This window comes from Plodia interpunctella, chromosome 3 (genome assembly GCF_027563975.2).
Source record: "Plodia interpunctella isolate USDA-ARS_2022_Savannah chromosome 3, ilPloInte3.2, whole genome shotgun sequence".
In the NCBI taxonomy this organism is placed as follows: domain Eukaryota; kingdom Metazoa; phylum Arthropoda; class Insecta; order Lepidoptera; family Pyralidae; genus Plodia; species Plodia interpunctella.
Window position 1 is genome coordinate 10455201 of NC_071296.1, and position 17389 is coordinate 10472589.

General features: G+C 36.5%; 3 protein-coding genes across 9 annotated transcripts in view; 1 reads left to right on the forward strand and 2 right to left on the reverse strand.

Moving 5' to 3' along the window:
* Window positions 1-1575: 1575 nt before the first annotated feature.
* BBS1 (Bardet-Biedl syndrome 1) overlaps window positions 1576-17389 on the reverse strand; it is a 54655-nt gene continuing 38841 nt past the window's right edge. The window contains exons 1-13 of one of the 5 annotated variants that reach the window (XM_053769905.1): window positions 13244-13345; window positions 10965-11130; window positions 10270-10485; window positions 9346-9648; window positions 8541-8629; window positions 8162-8315; window positions 7201-7360; window positions 6552-6620; window positions 5169-5327; window positions 3573-3706; window positions 2411-2545; window positions 1920-2051; window positions 1576-1814 (exon numbers count right to left, since the gene is read on the reverse strand). In XM_053769905.1, the coding sequence (XP_053625880.1) occupies window positions 1680-1814; window positions 1920-2051; window positions 2411-2545; window positions 3573-3706; window positions 5169-5327; window positions 6552-6620; window positions 7201-7360; window positions 8162-8315; window positions 8541-8629; window positions 9346-9648; window positions 10270-10485; window positions 10965-11123 (1845 nt within the window). In that variant the 5' untranslated portion in view covers window positions 11124-11130; window positions 13244-13345 and the 3' untranslated portion in view covers window positions 1576-1679. Of the gene's footprint in view, window positions 1815-1919; window positions 2052-2410; window positions 2546-3572; window positions 3707-5168; window positions 5328-6551; window positions 6621-7200; window positions 7361-8161; window positions 8316-8540; window positions 8630-9345; window positions 9649-10269; window positions 10486-10964; window positions 11139-13096; window positions 13346-17389 lie in introns of those variants that run through there. The other 4 variants (XM_053769906.1, XM_053769903.2, XM_053769904.2 and 1 more) reach the window with 4 other exon arrangements.
* Window positions 11420-13100, reverse strand: LOC128683868 (zinc finger protein 182-like). The gene has a single exon (XM_053769911.2). It carries the CDS (start codon window positions 13014-13016, stop codon window positions 11925-11927), a length of 1092 nt encoding a protein of 363 aa, XP_053625886.1. The 5' UTR covers window positions 13017-13100; the 3' UTR covers window positions 11420-11924.
* Exn (Ephexin) overlaps window positions 13764-17389 on the forward strand; it is a 105202-nt gene continuing 101576 nt past the window's right edge. For 2 of the 3 annotated variants that reach the window (XM_053769891.1, XM_053769890.1), the window contains exon 1: window positions 13778-13945. The gene's annotated coding sequence lies outside the window, so the exon portion shown is untranslated. Of the gene's footprint in view, window positions 13946-17389 lie in introns of all 3 variants that reach the window. The other variant, XM_053769888.2, reaches the window with a different exon arrangement.

Consider the following 17389-nt stretch of genomic DNA (forward strand, 5'->3'; position numbering starts at 1 on the left):
ATACACGTATGTTGCAGTGTAAGTATTTACTACTAGATGTTGCCCGGGGCTTCGCTCCCGTGGTAATTTTGAGAAAAAATATAGCCTATATCAATCATGGATAATATACCTTTCTAGTGGTGATAGAAGTTTTATCCGCCTTAAACATACAAACTCACAAACGCTTACCTCTTTATAATAATAGTATATAAATATAGATTATCACTGAAATAATTATTTAGTTGCCTTATCCCGTGTGAATTTTTCAATGAGCTTCGTATTCCTCTTCATGTTTAGAAAAGCTATGCTATAGTTTACGAGTTTATCAAATAGAAACAATATACAATAAACAATATAGCAATCAAAAATAAAACAACTATTTAGGTGCTTACCTAGTCGTTTAGTCCGCGTACAAAACTCTCACAAAACTAGGTAGTTATATCGCATAAGAAAAAATATTTTCATAGTAAAGTTCTTTTTGCGATTGGTTTGAATCTTTTTACAAAAGCTTTTGTAACGAAGTTCTTATTCTCTAGAACTGTGAACTAGTCTGTTGTTAAAATTTTCACTAGATCATGATTGCTATTGATATTGTATAATTTTCCGGGATAAAAGGTATGTAGGGTAGGTAAGGTCATTCCCCATACTTCATACTACACGTATGCAAAATTCCAAGAATATTGGTTGTGTAGATATAGCGTGAAGAGGTAACAAACAAACAATCTTACTTTCGCATTTATAATGTTAGTTAGGATCCGGTGCATCAAACCCGCAAAGCAAGAAATACTGGAATTAAGTACTCAGAACCGATGGCCTGTCGTGAACCGATGGCTTGTCGTGCAATTATCATATCATAATGTAGAGAAAGCATCAAGATAGCTAGTTAGACCCCAATTATTTATTTATTTATTGAGTAATAGACATTCAGCTTCAGCAGCTGATATGTCTATATCAAGCAGCGTTGAAAGTTTTTAGATATTTCCCTATAAAAAGTCACATCACTGACATCAATTAATAACTTTATATTGATTCAGATTTTATATAACAGAGACACATTGGTTCACTTCTATCCACTTATCAAGTCTATTTTTAAAAGAATTTATTGATGGTGCAGAAACAACTTCCTCTGGTAATCTATTCCAATTACGGACCACCCGGTTGCTGAGGAAGTGGTGAGCTGTGTTGGTTTTATTATTTCATTCATTTTATCTATATTATTTAATCAAATGGATATATCACCGTGCGGTGGTGTAATGGTTAAGATGCCCGCCTGTGGATTGAAAGTTCCCAAGTTCGAATCCTACTCGTGCCACATGAGTTTGTATACTAATCTGACTCACGTATAGTAGTTTTCATCGACCACCACTTGCTTCCGGTGAAGGAAAACATCGTGAGAAAACCTGCACACTGGTCGAAATTCACTTGTCACAATTCGAATTCACTTGTGTGTGAAATGGAGAAGGCAATGGTAAACCACTCCATTAATAATGTCAAGAAAGTTGTTGTGTGTTTCATTCCACGTAATGTCGTGGTCATCACGTGGAATGAAACACACACAGCCATGAGGAATACGACTATGAAGAAGAACATATATCATCAATCAATTAAAACATTATAATAATAAAACGGACGGAGCAATGGGCCGAGCCCACACCTTTATACAATTAACGCCATCTAGCGGCGTATTAACACAAAAACAGTTAAACAGCCAGCAAATCTTGTTGGAAGTCGTCTCCCTGCATTTTGTCGTACGGCAGTAGCATTGGGTCGGTGGGTGGCATCTGTACAGTCGCCGCCAACACGGGCGAACACTGACCAGCTTTCAGCAGGAGAACCTACAAATATGACGTACATTATGGTCAACCAAAATTATGTAATAAATGGTATCGATAACGGGAACGGGAACCGGCTCTAAAACTAGTAAAACAATGGAACCTGACCTTCAACAAAGATCTTTCTCCCCCCTGCCCCGTCACAGCCCTGAACAGCAACTCGGGGTGGAGATCATCCCCAAAAACTTCTTCCACCTTTGTAGGGAACTTCGCCTTGCCTCCAGGGGATATCAATGGCACCTGTCAAGAGATTTATATCTCTTAATTTGGTGATTTATATCTAGCCTGATTTATTTATCAGTTCATACTTCAACGCGAAAATCTATCGCACGTTTTAACTAGGTACCTAAATGTATTTTAAATATCATCAATATCGATCCAACGGTTTAGGAGTGAAAACGTAACAGACAGACAGATAGAATTTCGCATTTCACATCACAAGTACGCACTAGTATGGACTAGCGACTCGTCCCGGCTTCATATCATATAATTCAGCCGTTGGTCGCTGCGACACCATGGACGGACAGACATACAGATACACACTCAAATCAAAGAAATCAATCAATAAAATCCATAGACAATGGGAACTTCTGACCTACCTTGATGTAAGGATTGGACACCTTATAGTTGGTGGTGTGCACGTGAAACAGAATAGACAGTCCGATCACAGCTTTGTCCGTAGATGTGTTCTCTATTATCAAGGCTACACGGAAAACTGGACCTAACCCTTCCACCTGCAAAGTAAATAAATCATCATCATATCGAGTGTGTTATTGCTATGCTAACACTGGTGTCAGATTTTATTCAAATCGCCTAAAGGCATCTGACATGACTTTTACGACTACTTACTGCCATATAGTGGCAGGTAGTCGCATACACACTAGTGAACTAAACTGTCCACCAGTGTGCAGGTTTCCTCACGATGTTTTCCTTTACTGGAAGCAAGTGGTGGTCTATGAAAACTACTATATATGAGTCCGATTGGTATACAAACTCATATGGCACGAGTAGGATCCGAACCTGAGACCTTTGGACCTTTGGATCACAGGCTTAACCATTACACCACCATCGCAAAAAAACCTATTGTGTAACAAAAGTTGTTATAATAAGTATAAGAATCGTCACTTCCACTGTTGAAAAAACTTCTGGAATTATATTCACCAATACTGTTTAAATGATTGTTTCTTTTGGCATTTGTTTTCAGCGGAGGTACTTCCGAAACGCTAGTAGTTTGTAGCGTTGAGAGAAAAAGTGCTTGTGAACGTCTAATTTGACGACCTTGGTGGCACAGTGGTAAAGTTCTTGCCACTGAACCGAGGTCCCGGGTTCGATCCCCGGTCGGGTCATGATGTAAAACGATCTTTTTCTTGGTCTTGGATGTTTATCTATATATGTATTTGTTATAAAATATAGTATTGTTGAGTTAGTATCCCATAACACAAGAACATACTTTGGGGCTAGCTCAATCTGTGTGATTTGTCCTAATATATATTTATATATATTTAATTTATGAATATATAAGTTGCAAGTGTGAAATTGAATTTAAATTTGATTTCGTCAGATTTTCCTATAGACTGAGGTATACTTTCATTCCAATTTGTATGATATATACAAATACAAGAAAACTTGTATGGTACATACAAATACAGAATTGGAAGTAAAAATAATATTCTTCTTATTTTTCTCCGCAAATTCCTGTACCAGTGTGCTGATTAATGAGCACATAAATTATGGCAGAAAAAATGTTGTAAATCTATATACCTCGGCAGTCATTTTGACCGGCTCCATGGCGCCGACAGCAATGCTGTTGTCGCTCTTGAGATGGGCTTCTAGAAGCGTCTTGGCTGCAAGGAGTCGCAATCTATTCAACTCCAGTTGGAAAGTCTCGTGCATAGCTACCAATAAAGACTTGGGTTTAAGGTGACGCATTGATGAACAAATATTCAAATAGGGACCAACACTGTTTGAGTTTCTTTCGGCATTTCTTCTCAGCAGTGGTCGTTCCGAAATGCTAGTAGTTTGTAGCTTTGGTAAACATCATTTAATTTAGAATATGACGTGAAAAAGTGCCTGTGAAGGCCTACTTTCTGAATAAATGATTTGATTTTGATTTTGATCAAATATTACATACAAAACCCCCGCAATCCAATAACACTGAACCTTCACCTTCACTTCAGTTTTAGCGTTAAGTTTATGTTAGTAAAAGGTTTATTGGGTGTGTGTATGCAATAAATAATATTCTATTCTATAACCTTTAATAATAATAGTAGGTTTTGTATTGTTGTTGTTTGTTTTAATATCTATTGCTTCTCAATATTGTATTTTCTTTGTTTACGTTTCTAATTTATAAACTGTCTGAGTGTGTATGTTTTGGGGTACAACCCAGTTCTTAATTATAATGCTTTGTTTTGTGTAATGTAATGGCTGTAACCAGTTTTGCACACCTTATGAAATAAATTTAAAAAAAAACACAGTTGTCTGTCGCAGAAACCCGATTCGTTAAATTATATAACACAAATATTTTTTAAAGTAACCTTTCTAAAACGGAGATTTGGATATTGTTGCCTATCAGCTGCCCCATACGGCATCTACGGGAGGATATGCAGTGGTCCTATTTTAGGGCCCAACCATTATTCATAATATTAGTAGGATATAGATAGATATTATCACTTAATACAACTATATGGTGCCCCCTTGTCAGTTCCTTGACGAGATATCAGTAGCTTAAAAAGATAACAACAAAATATGCTATCCTTGTCTAACAATACACTGACGACATTTTCTCTCTCTCTCACAGAGTGTTCATGTCTTCTTCCTTATCGAGTGTTATTCCTAAGCTTGGACCTACTTTATTCAGATCGTAAAGATATAATGTCTTTTACGACTACCGCCATCTATTGACAGTAAACGTAAATACACCTCACGTTTTCCTTCATCGGAAGAAAGTGGTGAAATTCATTCGTGTGGCATAAGTGGGATTCGAATTTGAGAACACTTAACCACTCGACCAGCAGCCTAATTAAAACATTGTAGTTTCTGAGTTTGAGCATTAATTTGAGAAGCATTTACCAAAGTAACAGGCTGTCCTTGTCCAACTTTCTCTTTCATCCTCGCGTGTTCCCAGCTCATTCGTGGGTGTGAACCCGCGCAACCCAGGTCAGTGTAAACTATTAAAATTTTAAAGAATCGGCTGTGATTTTACGATCGGCCTGCCTCACATAAACCCTCATTGGAGATGCTATTGTTGACTATCTGCCAAAATTAGTCCTTAGTCACCTCATTACGACTATCACGAGACGATATGGAGTGGTTTCCAATCTAGGTCACGACACGCCGCTGTCCTTATCTAAAACTCACCGACGGCATTCTCCCTCTCCCTCACGGACTGCTCAATGAAAAGCTTGGACTTCTTGGGTATAAGCCAGGGCTTCGCATTGGCCTGTGGGGCTTCCAAGCCGGCCGCCTCTCCGTTGAAGTCGGCCGTGCGTTTTAATATCTTTAGCATGAGATTCCCACCTGGAATAATATATAATTTAGTGTCTCCATCTTTTTTCTCTTTTTCACAGAGGTTCTTTTTCTTGCAGCTCATAAGAGATGCTGCATGAGGTTTATAAAAGTCTTGCTAACTTCTACATATACATAAAAAACTACTAGCTGCGCCCCGGGGCTTCGCTCCCGTGGGATTACAATTCGACTGTGATTTTACAACCGGCATCCTTCCTGACCCTCTATGCTATGGTTGCCTATCAGCTGCCTAGGTTGTGTATCCCTTAGTCGCCTCGTACGGCATCTGCGGGAGGATATGGAGTGGTCCTATTTTAGGGCGGAACCACCCCAATTACTGGTATTAAATGAATATGTCTGTTCTAGAAAAGGATTGGGAAATTAGAAGAATCGGTATAATATACTGGTATAGAGATAGACAGATAGATAAACTCTTTATTGCACCATTCACAAAGGAGTACAGTTACAACAAGATATTCAAACATAATGAGTGCAAAGGCGGACTTATCGCTAATGCAATTTCTTCCAGCCAACCTTTGGATGGAAAGAGACACAAGTTCACTAAGAGGGTGCAGTAAACTTAACAGTATTAAATAATTAGACAAAAAAAATATTCAAATAAAAAGATACAGAAGAAATATATAAACATACAGATAAGCGTAAATGTTGTTGTTATAGAACAATGAATACATATATAATAGATTAAAGAAGATTAATATAATGAGACTTTACTTGCTTCCTAAAAGATGACAAGGTTTGGGCGTTGCGAATTTCAGCCGGCAATGCATTCCACAAACGAGCAGCCTGGACAGTAAAGGAGTGGGAACAGAACTGGGACACGTGAACAGGAATAACTAGGCGAAAGGAGTTAACGCTATGTCGTACCTCGCGATTATTGACCTCACTGAGAAAATTGAAACGTTCTTTGAGGTAAAGAGGAGTATAAGGGTTGTAAAGAACCGAGTACAGAAGTGAAAGGATATGTAGATTACGACGGTATCTAATAGGGAGCCACTTGAGTTGACTGCGAAATGATGAAACGTCGATCATATTTACGTAAACCAAATATGAATCTAATGCTGAAGTTTAAAAGTCGCTCAAGTTTATTTAGTTGCTCATGTTTATTTAGTTTAGTTAGTAGTTAGAGTATAATAATATAGGCGTTAAGTCCACCTTTTATACATTTTTTTTGTAATTTTGTGCAATAAAGTTTTTAAATAAAATAAATATACTTACTGCCTGTGACAATGATGAGTACGTGCTCTTCTTGCCCCAACTGACCAAATTTCATTACCGACACCACATCTAAAACAAAAACAGTAGATTATATATCAAGATCGAAAACCGAATTATTTTGTGCAAGGCGTTCGTATAATTGTTGATGAAAATTGAATGTGAAAGTGAAAAAATAAACGACGGCTCCTGTTGGCTGGCAACATTGTTCATTTAATATCTTCTTTTTCTTGATAGACTGCACCCTAAATTTTAAAATAAGCATTCTAATATTGTAAATACTGGCCACTTATAAGTTGATTTAAAACGAAGACTTAACTTTATTTACACTAGAACACGTTTTAAATTTTATTTTACACTCTCTGATTGGGCGCCTGTTCAAACTAGAGCCTTCCAGGGGAGTATCACGTCTTCGTCTTTACGGTGTAGATTAATGCCTTTTTCACTCTGTCTACACCGTAAAGACGAAGACGTGATACTGTGTACAGTGAAAAAGGCATTAAATAGGCCTAAGCTTAAGCCCTTTCGTCTGAACGCCCGCGGCAGTTTGCCGAATTGTACCACCATATAGGTACTATATGGTGGTACTATATTAAATGGTGGTACACCATATGCTATATGGCTTATAGTTACGACCTCACAGCATACAAACCTCTGACAAAAATAGTGTCTCTCTTGGCCTTCCCGTCATACAACTGTACATGACCCGACGCGAGCGCAACACCGACGAGGGTGAGTCCCAGGTGGACAACTGGCACCAGGGTCATCGCCACAGGACGGTGTTCTAGGTTCAACGACCACTGCTTCTTGCCCTGACACGAATATATATATGCATTGTTATAAACATTATCATTACATAGTATAACAAAGTCGCATCCCGCGGTCTTGTACCCATGTATATCTTTTAAACTACTCAACAGATTTTGATGCGGGTTTTTTAAATGTATATAACATGCATTGTAAAATGTATATGGCATGCTATTTTCTTCTTCGTCCAACCCTTCTACCAGTTTTTTGGGGTCGGGTCTCCTCGTGCATTTGCGCTAGTGGTGTTGACTCTGGGTTGCATGGAGTTTGGGATTGAGTCTGTATTTTTAACGGACTTCCAAAAAAAGAGGACGTTATATGTTCTGGTGCATATATAAATTTTTTATGTATTTGAATCTCTTTTTCCATTATAAAGCTACCCTGGAAATAAATTCCAGCTTATGTGTCGAATAAAAGTTTTTGCTAATAAATTTCGTTAGGGGCACAAGGTTAACAACTATCAACTTGAGCATGCCTTGAAAATGCATCCAAGATCTACGGTTTTTTGCTTACAACCTCACGTTCCGGGTTATCGACTTCTTTATAATGGTATCCAATTGCATACATTAAGAACTCTGAAAAGACCGCATAATTAAATGTAGTTTACACAAAGGCGAATATGTATTTGCTAATAATATACCCTAAGGAAATCTACATACTTACACATACATCTAAATACATCTAAATAGAAACTGATATACGTGTGACAAAAATATAACAGCTCTGTGCCGTATATTTCTAATAAGCGTTTTTCTTGTACGAGCGAAGTCATGATGTCTATAATTTCCTCTATCAACGTTATGTACCTTCTTGCTGTAACAAGCCATGGTGTTATCAGCACATATGACCATGACAGTGTTGTCAGCGTGCATCACTTCGATGGCAATTATGTGTTCCTCCGTGGCGAACAGCAGTCTACCTTCAGTCCACTCTCTCTTAAGAATGCACACGCATTTTTCTCTGTAAACATATGACAATTAAAATTGGAATATAATTTATTTTTTCTATTTTTAAATCTAACCAATATTAATTTTAACATAATCAGAAAATTTATCAATATAGGTCAAAATTTCGTTGTAGTAAACAACAGTGCAAAGATGAACAGGTTATCAATAAAAGGTGAAAACAAACATGTGCATATTGTGCATAGTTATCTATATATCTATATCTATTGTCAGTTCCGACCTCGTCGCAATTGTGATCCTGTAGTCCACGCTGTAGAGGCCGGTGGTCACCATTTGGTATGGTGTTTTCTTAACCGAACAAACCTTAGCCTGTGCATCAAAATTTTTTATATATTTTTTGATTTTTAATAAACTGTAATCGCTACCCGCTCACTAGCGCGAGTATCTATAAACATAAAAATTTAAGTCATAGTGTAATATTAGTGCGCCCCGGGGCTTCGCTCCCGTGGGGATTTCGAAATAAAAAGTACCCTATGTGTTATTCCTATATTCTAACTATGTACCAAATTTCATAACAATCCCTCTAATAGATTTTGCGTCAAAGAGTAACAAACATACAAATACAAACATACATACGCACATACGTCCTCACAAACCAGTGCATTTATAATATTAGTAGTATAGCATACTGCATTATGGCATAATGATTTAGTAAAGTAAATTGTGGCAACTATGTCTAATGGAAAACGTAAACACTTTCTAAGAAAATCAATTCCTGTCCTGATGAAAATTAGTTTTAACACGATGATCTCATAATATGTATGCATTTTAAATTTATTTCTGAAGATACATACATCCCTGTCGCCATTAGCATATTGGGAACCACAGACTTATATATTTGGGAACCAACGGGTTGACTGTTTAGTTCACTAGGTGTATGCGATTATTTGTCGCTAGATGGCAGTAGTAGTAAAATGAAGTCTTTTAGCATTTTCAATATTATCTGACTCCAGTGCTAGTCATACTAACGATAATAATTTGTATATTGGATAATATAAGGTATAGAAAAACTGCACATATTTTACCTGTGAAACAACTGTGAAAGTTTGTGGCTCAATTATCACGACCTCTCCATCTTCAGTGCCAATCACCAAGCAAGCCATGGCGTGCTTCTCTACGGAATGTAACCTCAGGGTTGTCACGCACGCGATTTCTGGAACCTTCGACGACGGCGTCTCCGTCAGCTGCTCCAAGTAGTCCAGTTGCTCTTCTGGAGACATCGCGAGGAAATCTCTGGATTGAGCCGTGAGGATCTTAGCAGGTATCGCCTTCAGGTTCTCTGTGAGACTTGTCATTGTGTCCAGGTTGTGGTTTGACGGGTTTGTTAGCTGTAATCGTTGATCAATACTTTGAAATTGTTAAGAAAGTGTGTTTGTCTGTCCTTTTTTCACACAGACCATTGGATTGAGGTAATTTTTGGTGTGGACTTAGAAGAGAGTGATATATATATATATATATATATATATATATATATCCGTACTAATATTATAAATGCGAAAGTCTGTCTGTTCCGCTTTCACAGCTAAACCGATGGACCGATTTTGATGAAATTTGGTATATATATATAGTTAAAGACTCCCGTTCAAACATAGGGGATTTTTTCAAAAATCAACCACAATTGACTATAATTGATTAAAGTTTGTATTCCGCTTTCGCAGAATAACTCATACGGGGGAAAACGCGGGCAAAAGCTAGTAGACAAAATATAAGGATGTAGTACGAGGCTAATAAGGGACACATAATCTGGCAGCCGATAGGCAATCAACAGGATTTCTAATCCGGATTAACTTCAGGCTGGTGGCCAGTAACATCACACAGCACAGCTGAATCTTCGAAATATTACTTTTATTTATTTGACCCTGGGCTTCGCGACGTCACAGTCCCGAACGAACCCAGGAAAGAACAAACCCACGCGACACAAGGAAGAAAAAGAGAAAATTAACAATTACCTGTTTCCAAACTTCCATCTCGCAAGTGCTCAGCTCAAACGACGGCAAATAATATTTGTAGAATATCTTGAAGTTCCTGAACACGTACACACAGGAGCTGAAGGCTACAGCTATGACGGGTGTGACATTCGCCGCGTCACTGGCATAGAGACCAACCAGGCCCAGTGGCAGATCTGGCAACGTTTGATCAGAAATCTGCATTGTGCCTTTGAATACCTACAAAAAATATACTATTACTCACTAGCTTTTGTCCGCGGCTCCGCTCGCGTATAATTCCCACGGGAGCTGTTATCTTTCCGGGACGAAAGAGCACAATATGTCCTTCTCCGTACTTTATTTATTTATTACTAGATGTTGCCCGGGGCTTTGCTCCCGTGGGAATTTAGAGATAAAATATAGCCTATAGCTATCTTGGATAATGTACATTTCTAATGGTGAAATAATTTTTGAAATTGGTTCGGTAGTTTCGGAGATTACTTGCCTCAAACATACAAACGCACAAACGCTTTATAATAATAGTATAGATTTCAAACAAATAGTCATGACAGCTGCTAGACATTTAGACAGCATTCCCAAGGAGGGTTATCGTCAGGCAAGTAAAATAACAGCCTAATCTTCATTTTAATATTTTTTTGGCTTCACGGCGTCGCAACCCACGCGATCATGAGAGAAATAATAAAATATAAAAGACTTACTTTAAGTTTAGGCCCATCTTCACCCTTTCCAATGTCCCCAATAATGAGTTTGACTTCCTTATCATTGTTGACGTCCACCAGCGCCAGGTTGGACGGCAGGGAATTGATTTCTATTTCATCTGTGCCCACTTCTACGTCCAGCCAACGTGTCATACTCATCACGGATCTACAAAACTTAACACTTTTATTAAGAAGGAATTATTTTCAGGCTGCGACCACGGTCCACGGACCAAGGTCAGCTACATTAATGAAAAAAGGCTTGTACTATGTCCCGTTAAAATAAATGTATGTAATTCAGAAATTCTCTGATTAGGACTGAAATAGTTCACTTTTTGCTGAAAATATATTCCAAGCATGTTTAGGACCTAATTAGATTTTTTTATTCAAAAGGGTAGATATTATAGCATGGACGAGGAAGTATTGAATTAAATGATTAACTGAGATTAATCATAATAAAAACTTCAGATAGAAGTTAGGTTTGTTTATTCAGAAATAATAAATCACAACTTATTCTACAAGTCTATATAAAGAGATTATATTCTTAGATTTTTAACCTTTTTTGCCATTACAACACCTTATTATATGGTCAAGATTGTTTGAAAATCACTCAGTATTGGCAGCTTCTTGAGCTTGAGGGCACTTTGCAAGAACACACATTGCTCTCAATATTTTCTACTTTTAATAGATTGACTGTATTTTTAGCATTAAAAGCAAAAGTTTTACAGTATTTGTGATATTCAAACACATATTTAGATAAATATTTTATTTCTGGATAACTAAAACATATACTTACAACAATACAATGATTTTATATAATATCTAAACATTTATAAATTTCCAGTTACAGCATTAAGTCTCTTTACAGATTTACTTGTCAAAACAACAACATATTGTGCTTTCATACCTTGTCCAATAATAAAAGTGTTATTTTAACCAGTGCGTTACTCACTGTACTATGTGCTAAGAAATCTTCAAACGATCTATATGCTGCTGCGGTTGCAGGCCGTGTATCCGCTGCAGATGTCTCGCAACGTTGCGTCGCCTTGCAAAGGAATTGTTACACACCGTGCATCTGTATGTATACTGTGGCCCCCGATGACGGTTCTTGTGAATGCGCATTAAAGTTATTGACTTGAACCGGGCCGGACATTGGTCGCACTGAACATTTTTCTCGGGCAAGTGTATAGCTACATGTTGCAAGTAGCTACTCTTGCGGTGGAAGCCAGCCCCACACTCTGCACACACATAAGGCTTTTCACCGGTATGAGTGCGTTCATGAATTTTTACCTGCTCTGCATTGGATGCCTTGTAATCACAATATGAACATTTGTCCGTTTTTTCGTAGCCATGTTTTGCTCTACAGTGCATCAGCAGAAGGCGACGAGTAATGAACTTTTTACCGCAGTGCTCACAGACGACATCAAAACCTGTATGTATCTTGTAATGGTTCCGCAGTGAGAGTCTTGATGTCAAAATCTTATTGCAAATCTCACATTCTATCTCCTCTTTTTCTTTTATATCTGTTTTTTCTTTCCTATTGATCTTCGATGGATTATCCTTTCTTTTTAATCTAGTTCTTTTCAGTTCTTTATTAACTTCAATTTGTTGTTCAACAGAATTCCCATACTGCATTTCGGTTTCTGAACTTAACTTCTCATTCAAATTGTACTGCAATGTGTCTAGAGTTACATTGTCATCATAATCCTTAAAATCTTCTAAATCAGACACAACAATCAAGATAGATTTGTTGTTTTCATTGGATTCTAGTTTGATAGAGTCAGATGGTTCAATTTTAACATCACAACTTGTATTATTGAGTCTGTTTAAAAGTATTTTTTCTGTGTCTTGGGCTTTTCTTCTGAACTTGATGTTTTCATTGATGGAATCTATGCAAGTGGAACACATAACTTGTGGAAGGTTGTCATTCATTTTTACCGTAACAGATGAAGCGTTGAATATCGCCTCCGTATATTTCTCAGCGCGTTCTTGTATTGTGAATATTGGACTTAAGTTTTGTGTGTTTAAGCAAGTTCTGCATTCTAATGCCATCATAAGGCAACTTATTTTGAATTGGCACTAGGATAGAGTGTAAGTATATGTACAAATTTGATAACAAAATAAATATAACTTACAACTTTCTATTTAACACATTTCGAAATAAAACTCAAAGAAAACAGAATTCAAAAGGAAGCGTTGCTTTAATTCTAGCATAGCTATATATAAATATATATTTATAAATTAGGTACCTATTAAAATATTCAAAAAATTATAAAATATACCTAGTTCATTTGTTGTTTTAGGTAGGTACCTAGGTACTACTATACAGTTTATTGTTTTGTTTTGGTTGACACGGTTGACATGACTACGATCACCTACGTGACAGCTAGAGTTTATAAAGGCTCTTGCCATGGGTAATGACCCTATAAATCTTAAGCTTTGTCAATAGACTGCTAATAAACACAATTATTAGAACATTACTATTAAAACGCCTTTGTTTGGCATCGTCGGTTGACTTGGATAGGTCATGGATTTAGTAAGTACTTCGTACAACGGAGTAGCTTAAGGCAAGTATAGATTTTAGGTTGGCGGGCTTGGCAATTATCATCATTATCATAACAGCATTCTCAGAGCCTTCAATGTATTGTTCTAATATCTGTGTGCCAAGCATAGATCTTCAAATATCATCGTCAAACTCAATGTAGGTACCTATACCTTTTTGGCCTATAATGCCTACAATAAAAAAATAAAGTCATTTCTGACAACTTTAGACGTTGAAAAATTTGACGTATTCATTTGACGGCTTTCATTTCTTTCCAATTCAAAGTGAAAAGTTGCTATACCTATGACTTTTGGAGTTAAGAGTTGATAAATAAGAGGAAAAATTTAATTGAACAGTAAACATTACAAAACTTTTGTTACAGTTGAGTGAAAATATTTATTTCAGTGTTGTTGGAATCTAGTATTTCTTCGCGTTGTATGAGGTAAGTTTTGTAATTTACTAACTTATATGTACTACGAATTTATGTTTCTTTGTTTCCAAACATTAAATTCCGAATTTGATACACATAGGTACTTATCTTTTAGAATAAAGTTCTTCGAGAAAACATTGATGGAAAATAAACTAAGTAAGTTTGTATAGGTATATAATAATAAAACTTTTATAATTTATTTCGGAGCCTGGTTAATCTCCTATTCTTCCTCTGTATTGTATTTTTGTGGCATACATACTTCATGTATCTATTAGGGATTTCTGGTTTGTTATAAAAATTTATACCTATTGTAATTTGTGCGTAACCATTGTGTAGTAGTAGTTTTGACGAAAAATGAATGCCATCAAAAACATGCTGTAAAAAACCCAAGTCTCAGTCTCAAGCTCAGTTTTTCTACCGTAAAAAGTTGTGAGATCCATGTAATACCATGTCAATTAATTTATTTAGTCCCTACTTAAGGTCCCTTAACTAAACAAAGTTATTACACAAGTTATTATCATATCAATATTAAATATCTTTTAGGTTTTAAATAAATAGATCGACTTGGCCATCACATGAAAACAATGTATTTTCCAAGTAATACATATTTTATTTTATTAGATTGTTTAGTCTATAGCGCCCCACACGATTGAAACTCTCATCTCCAGAATGAATGTGTAATTTTTCCAAGAGGCTTATGGGATGACATACACACTTACATATACAACCTTTTAATTCAATGTTTTTATACCATATAGCCTTTACTTTATATTTTACCAAAGTTAGTAGTTAATGTGTTATAAAAATTACAGTAAATAATTTTATGTATTTTTGAAGGAAACCTTCCTATAGTAGTTCCTTAGCTCTAATTAAAAGGCAATGAGGTCCATTGCGGTCGTACATCGAACCTTTGGCCTTTTGTACTTGTTCACTTTTTCACTGTTAGTAATTTCTGATGATCTCTATCATCAGAAATTACTAAGAGTAACCTTCGTATTTACTCATTGTGATATATAAATGAATGATCTTGTGATCAGAAATAGAACCTAATGGGATACTGCAGATTTTGTACTATCTTGGGATATACATTTCATTTTTATCTGTCTCACCAAACTTTCTCCCAATGTCCTTTGTCTTTCTTTTCAGTTCTTATAAACTTACTTATGTTCTGACATCATCAGACCATATCAATCAAGGCCTCTCAAGTCTTCATATCAATTTCTATTTATGAGAGATATAACTCTGAATCTTTTGTTATTTGTGATCAGAAAGAGAATTTCCGATTATGAAATAAACAATTAATGATTTTTAATACCTAGCTTAAATTGACCAGATTTATAATTGTAACACACCACACTTCAATTTGAAGTACCTAGAAGTAAATGAATCCATAATATCCATAACTACACTAATTTCTTTTTTATTATAAATAATGAAAAGTAGAACAAACAATTGAGCTAATTGGCAAATTTGTAGTTTTGCAAAATGTTGTCCTATTATAAGGCGGAAGCCTCACTGCACATCCCCTATAGGAAAGTCAAACGAACCGACTAAGGACAGTATCCTTGGCAGCTGATAGGTAACAATAATATTCCCAAGGAGTGTTGACGTCACGTGGCTTTATTTTTTACGTTGCGGTCCTAGCATCATCATATAAAATTATTTTTTTTACCTCCTTAATCACGGTGAATACGAAGGTAAAAAAATAACAATTTTTGAAATGGTCACAGAATGAGAAGGCTGATAAACCGATAACCCGTCTGGTGCATGCATTGGCGGCGTCCCAAACAAGTAATAAAATACTACTTTGTAAAACTGCAGTAGTTCGTTTTTATACTTGATAGTTTTTCATAGTTTTCTTTTAATAAATAAATATATATTAGGACAAATCACACAGATTGAGCTAGCCCCCAAAGTAAGTTCGTGACTTGTGTTATGGGATACTAACTCTATTTTATAACAAATACATATATAGATAAACATTCAAGACCCGGACCAATCAGAAAAAGATCATTTTCCATCATGACCCGACCGGGGATCGAACCCGGGATCTCTCTCTTCAGAGGCAAGCACTGCCTGCCTCTGCAAGCACTTTATCACTGCGCCACCGAGGTTGTCAAATTAATTTTATCACATACGTATAATTGGATAATTTGCAATTTTATTTTTATACCTATGAGGAAACTTGATAACTTGAAACGAAACACACGATCAGCCCCATGAGTCAGTGCCGCGCAACGAACGTAGTTCTACAGGTTGGGTTTTATTCTATTTTCAAAAAGTCCGCCTCTTTCGCCTGTGACTCAGCGACCGGTTTCTCTATGCAGAATGTCAACATGTGTTGCCAATATGCCTAGTTTACGCGAACATAGCTGCTTCCTACTAACCACTTGGTTTGATAGGTGGGTAACCATCTTTGGCATTTCAAAGCTTTGTTACGGATAGCGGTGCAGTTTAGCCCTGTTATTCAGATATATTTTGTCACTATCGCACTTTACAATACCTATTTGTTATTGACAAAACGAAACAAAACATACATTAAAAGTTTTATTAATAAGGAGCTACCCCTGTTGACATTTGGCATAGAGAAACCTGTGTGTTTTCACGATGTATGAATTACTCGTACGAAAGAATTGATAATCAAATGATTTCTATGTCATACGAAGGTAACAATGGGAAAGTGTCTCTATTGTGCAAAGCGACCTTGCACGAGTTTGTTTTCGATTCAAATCGGTGTTAATACGATGTGAAGGGTCGTGTTAGGATTAGCATCATAGCGTCATCAGAGATAACGCAACCGTGTCGTAAACGACAAATGACATGTGCATGAATTTCCGCTATGTTAGCTTAGGTAGAGTATAGTAGGAGATCAGTTTCAAAAAATGACTGAAGAAGGAATGTTTAAGTAGATATAACATCGAAACTGAATAAATTCTGGGATAAATTGGGATTAAATTAATTTTAAAGACTAAAGTAGGTACTTAGTACCTACTTTGAATAGTATCCTAACCCTAACTAATATTATAATGTTACCTTTTCACGCTCTATCTACTCAATCTTCTTGAAATTTTGTACAGATACGTGTAGTTTGAAGTATGTAGCCTTCAACATAGGTACATAGGGTACCTACCTTCCATCCCGGAAAAATAACTGTTCCCGCGGTAATTTTACGCGGGCAAAACGGCGGGCAAAGCCTAGTTCTAACTAATTTTAAATGCGGATGTAAGTTTGTTTATATATTACCTCTTCATGCTTTGTCTAATCAACCAATATTTTTGAAATCTCTCATACATGTAGCTTAGAATGCGGAGATGGACATAGCTTTCCTTCCAAAAGTACTGTTCCCTTAGGAAACTCATGCAAGCGAAGCTGCGGGTAGAGGCTAGTACCACATAAATGTGAAATTTCGAAACGTATCTTCGAAGGAAAGTAAATATCGTAAGTGGACCGCAAGTC

Excerpts from the sequence above, each read along its gene's own strand:
- LOC128683868 (XM_053769911.2), bottom strand. The coding sequence starts at position 13,016 with ATGATGGCATTAGAATGCAGAACTTGCTTAAACACACAAAACTTAAGT.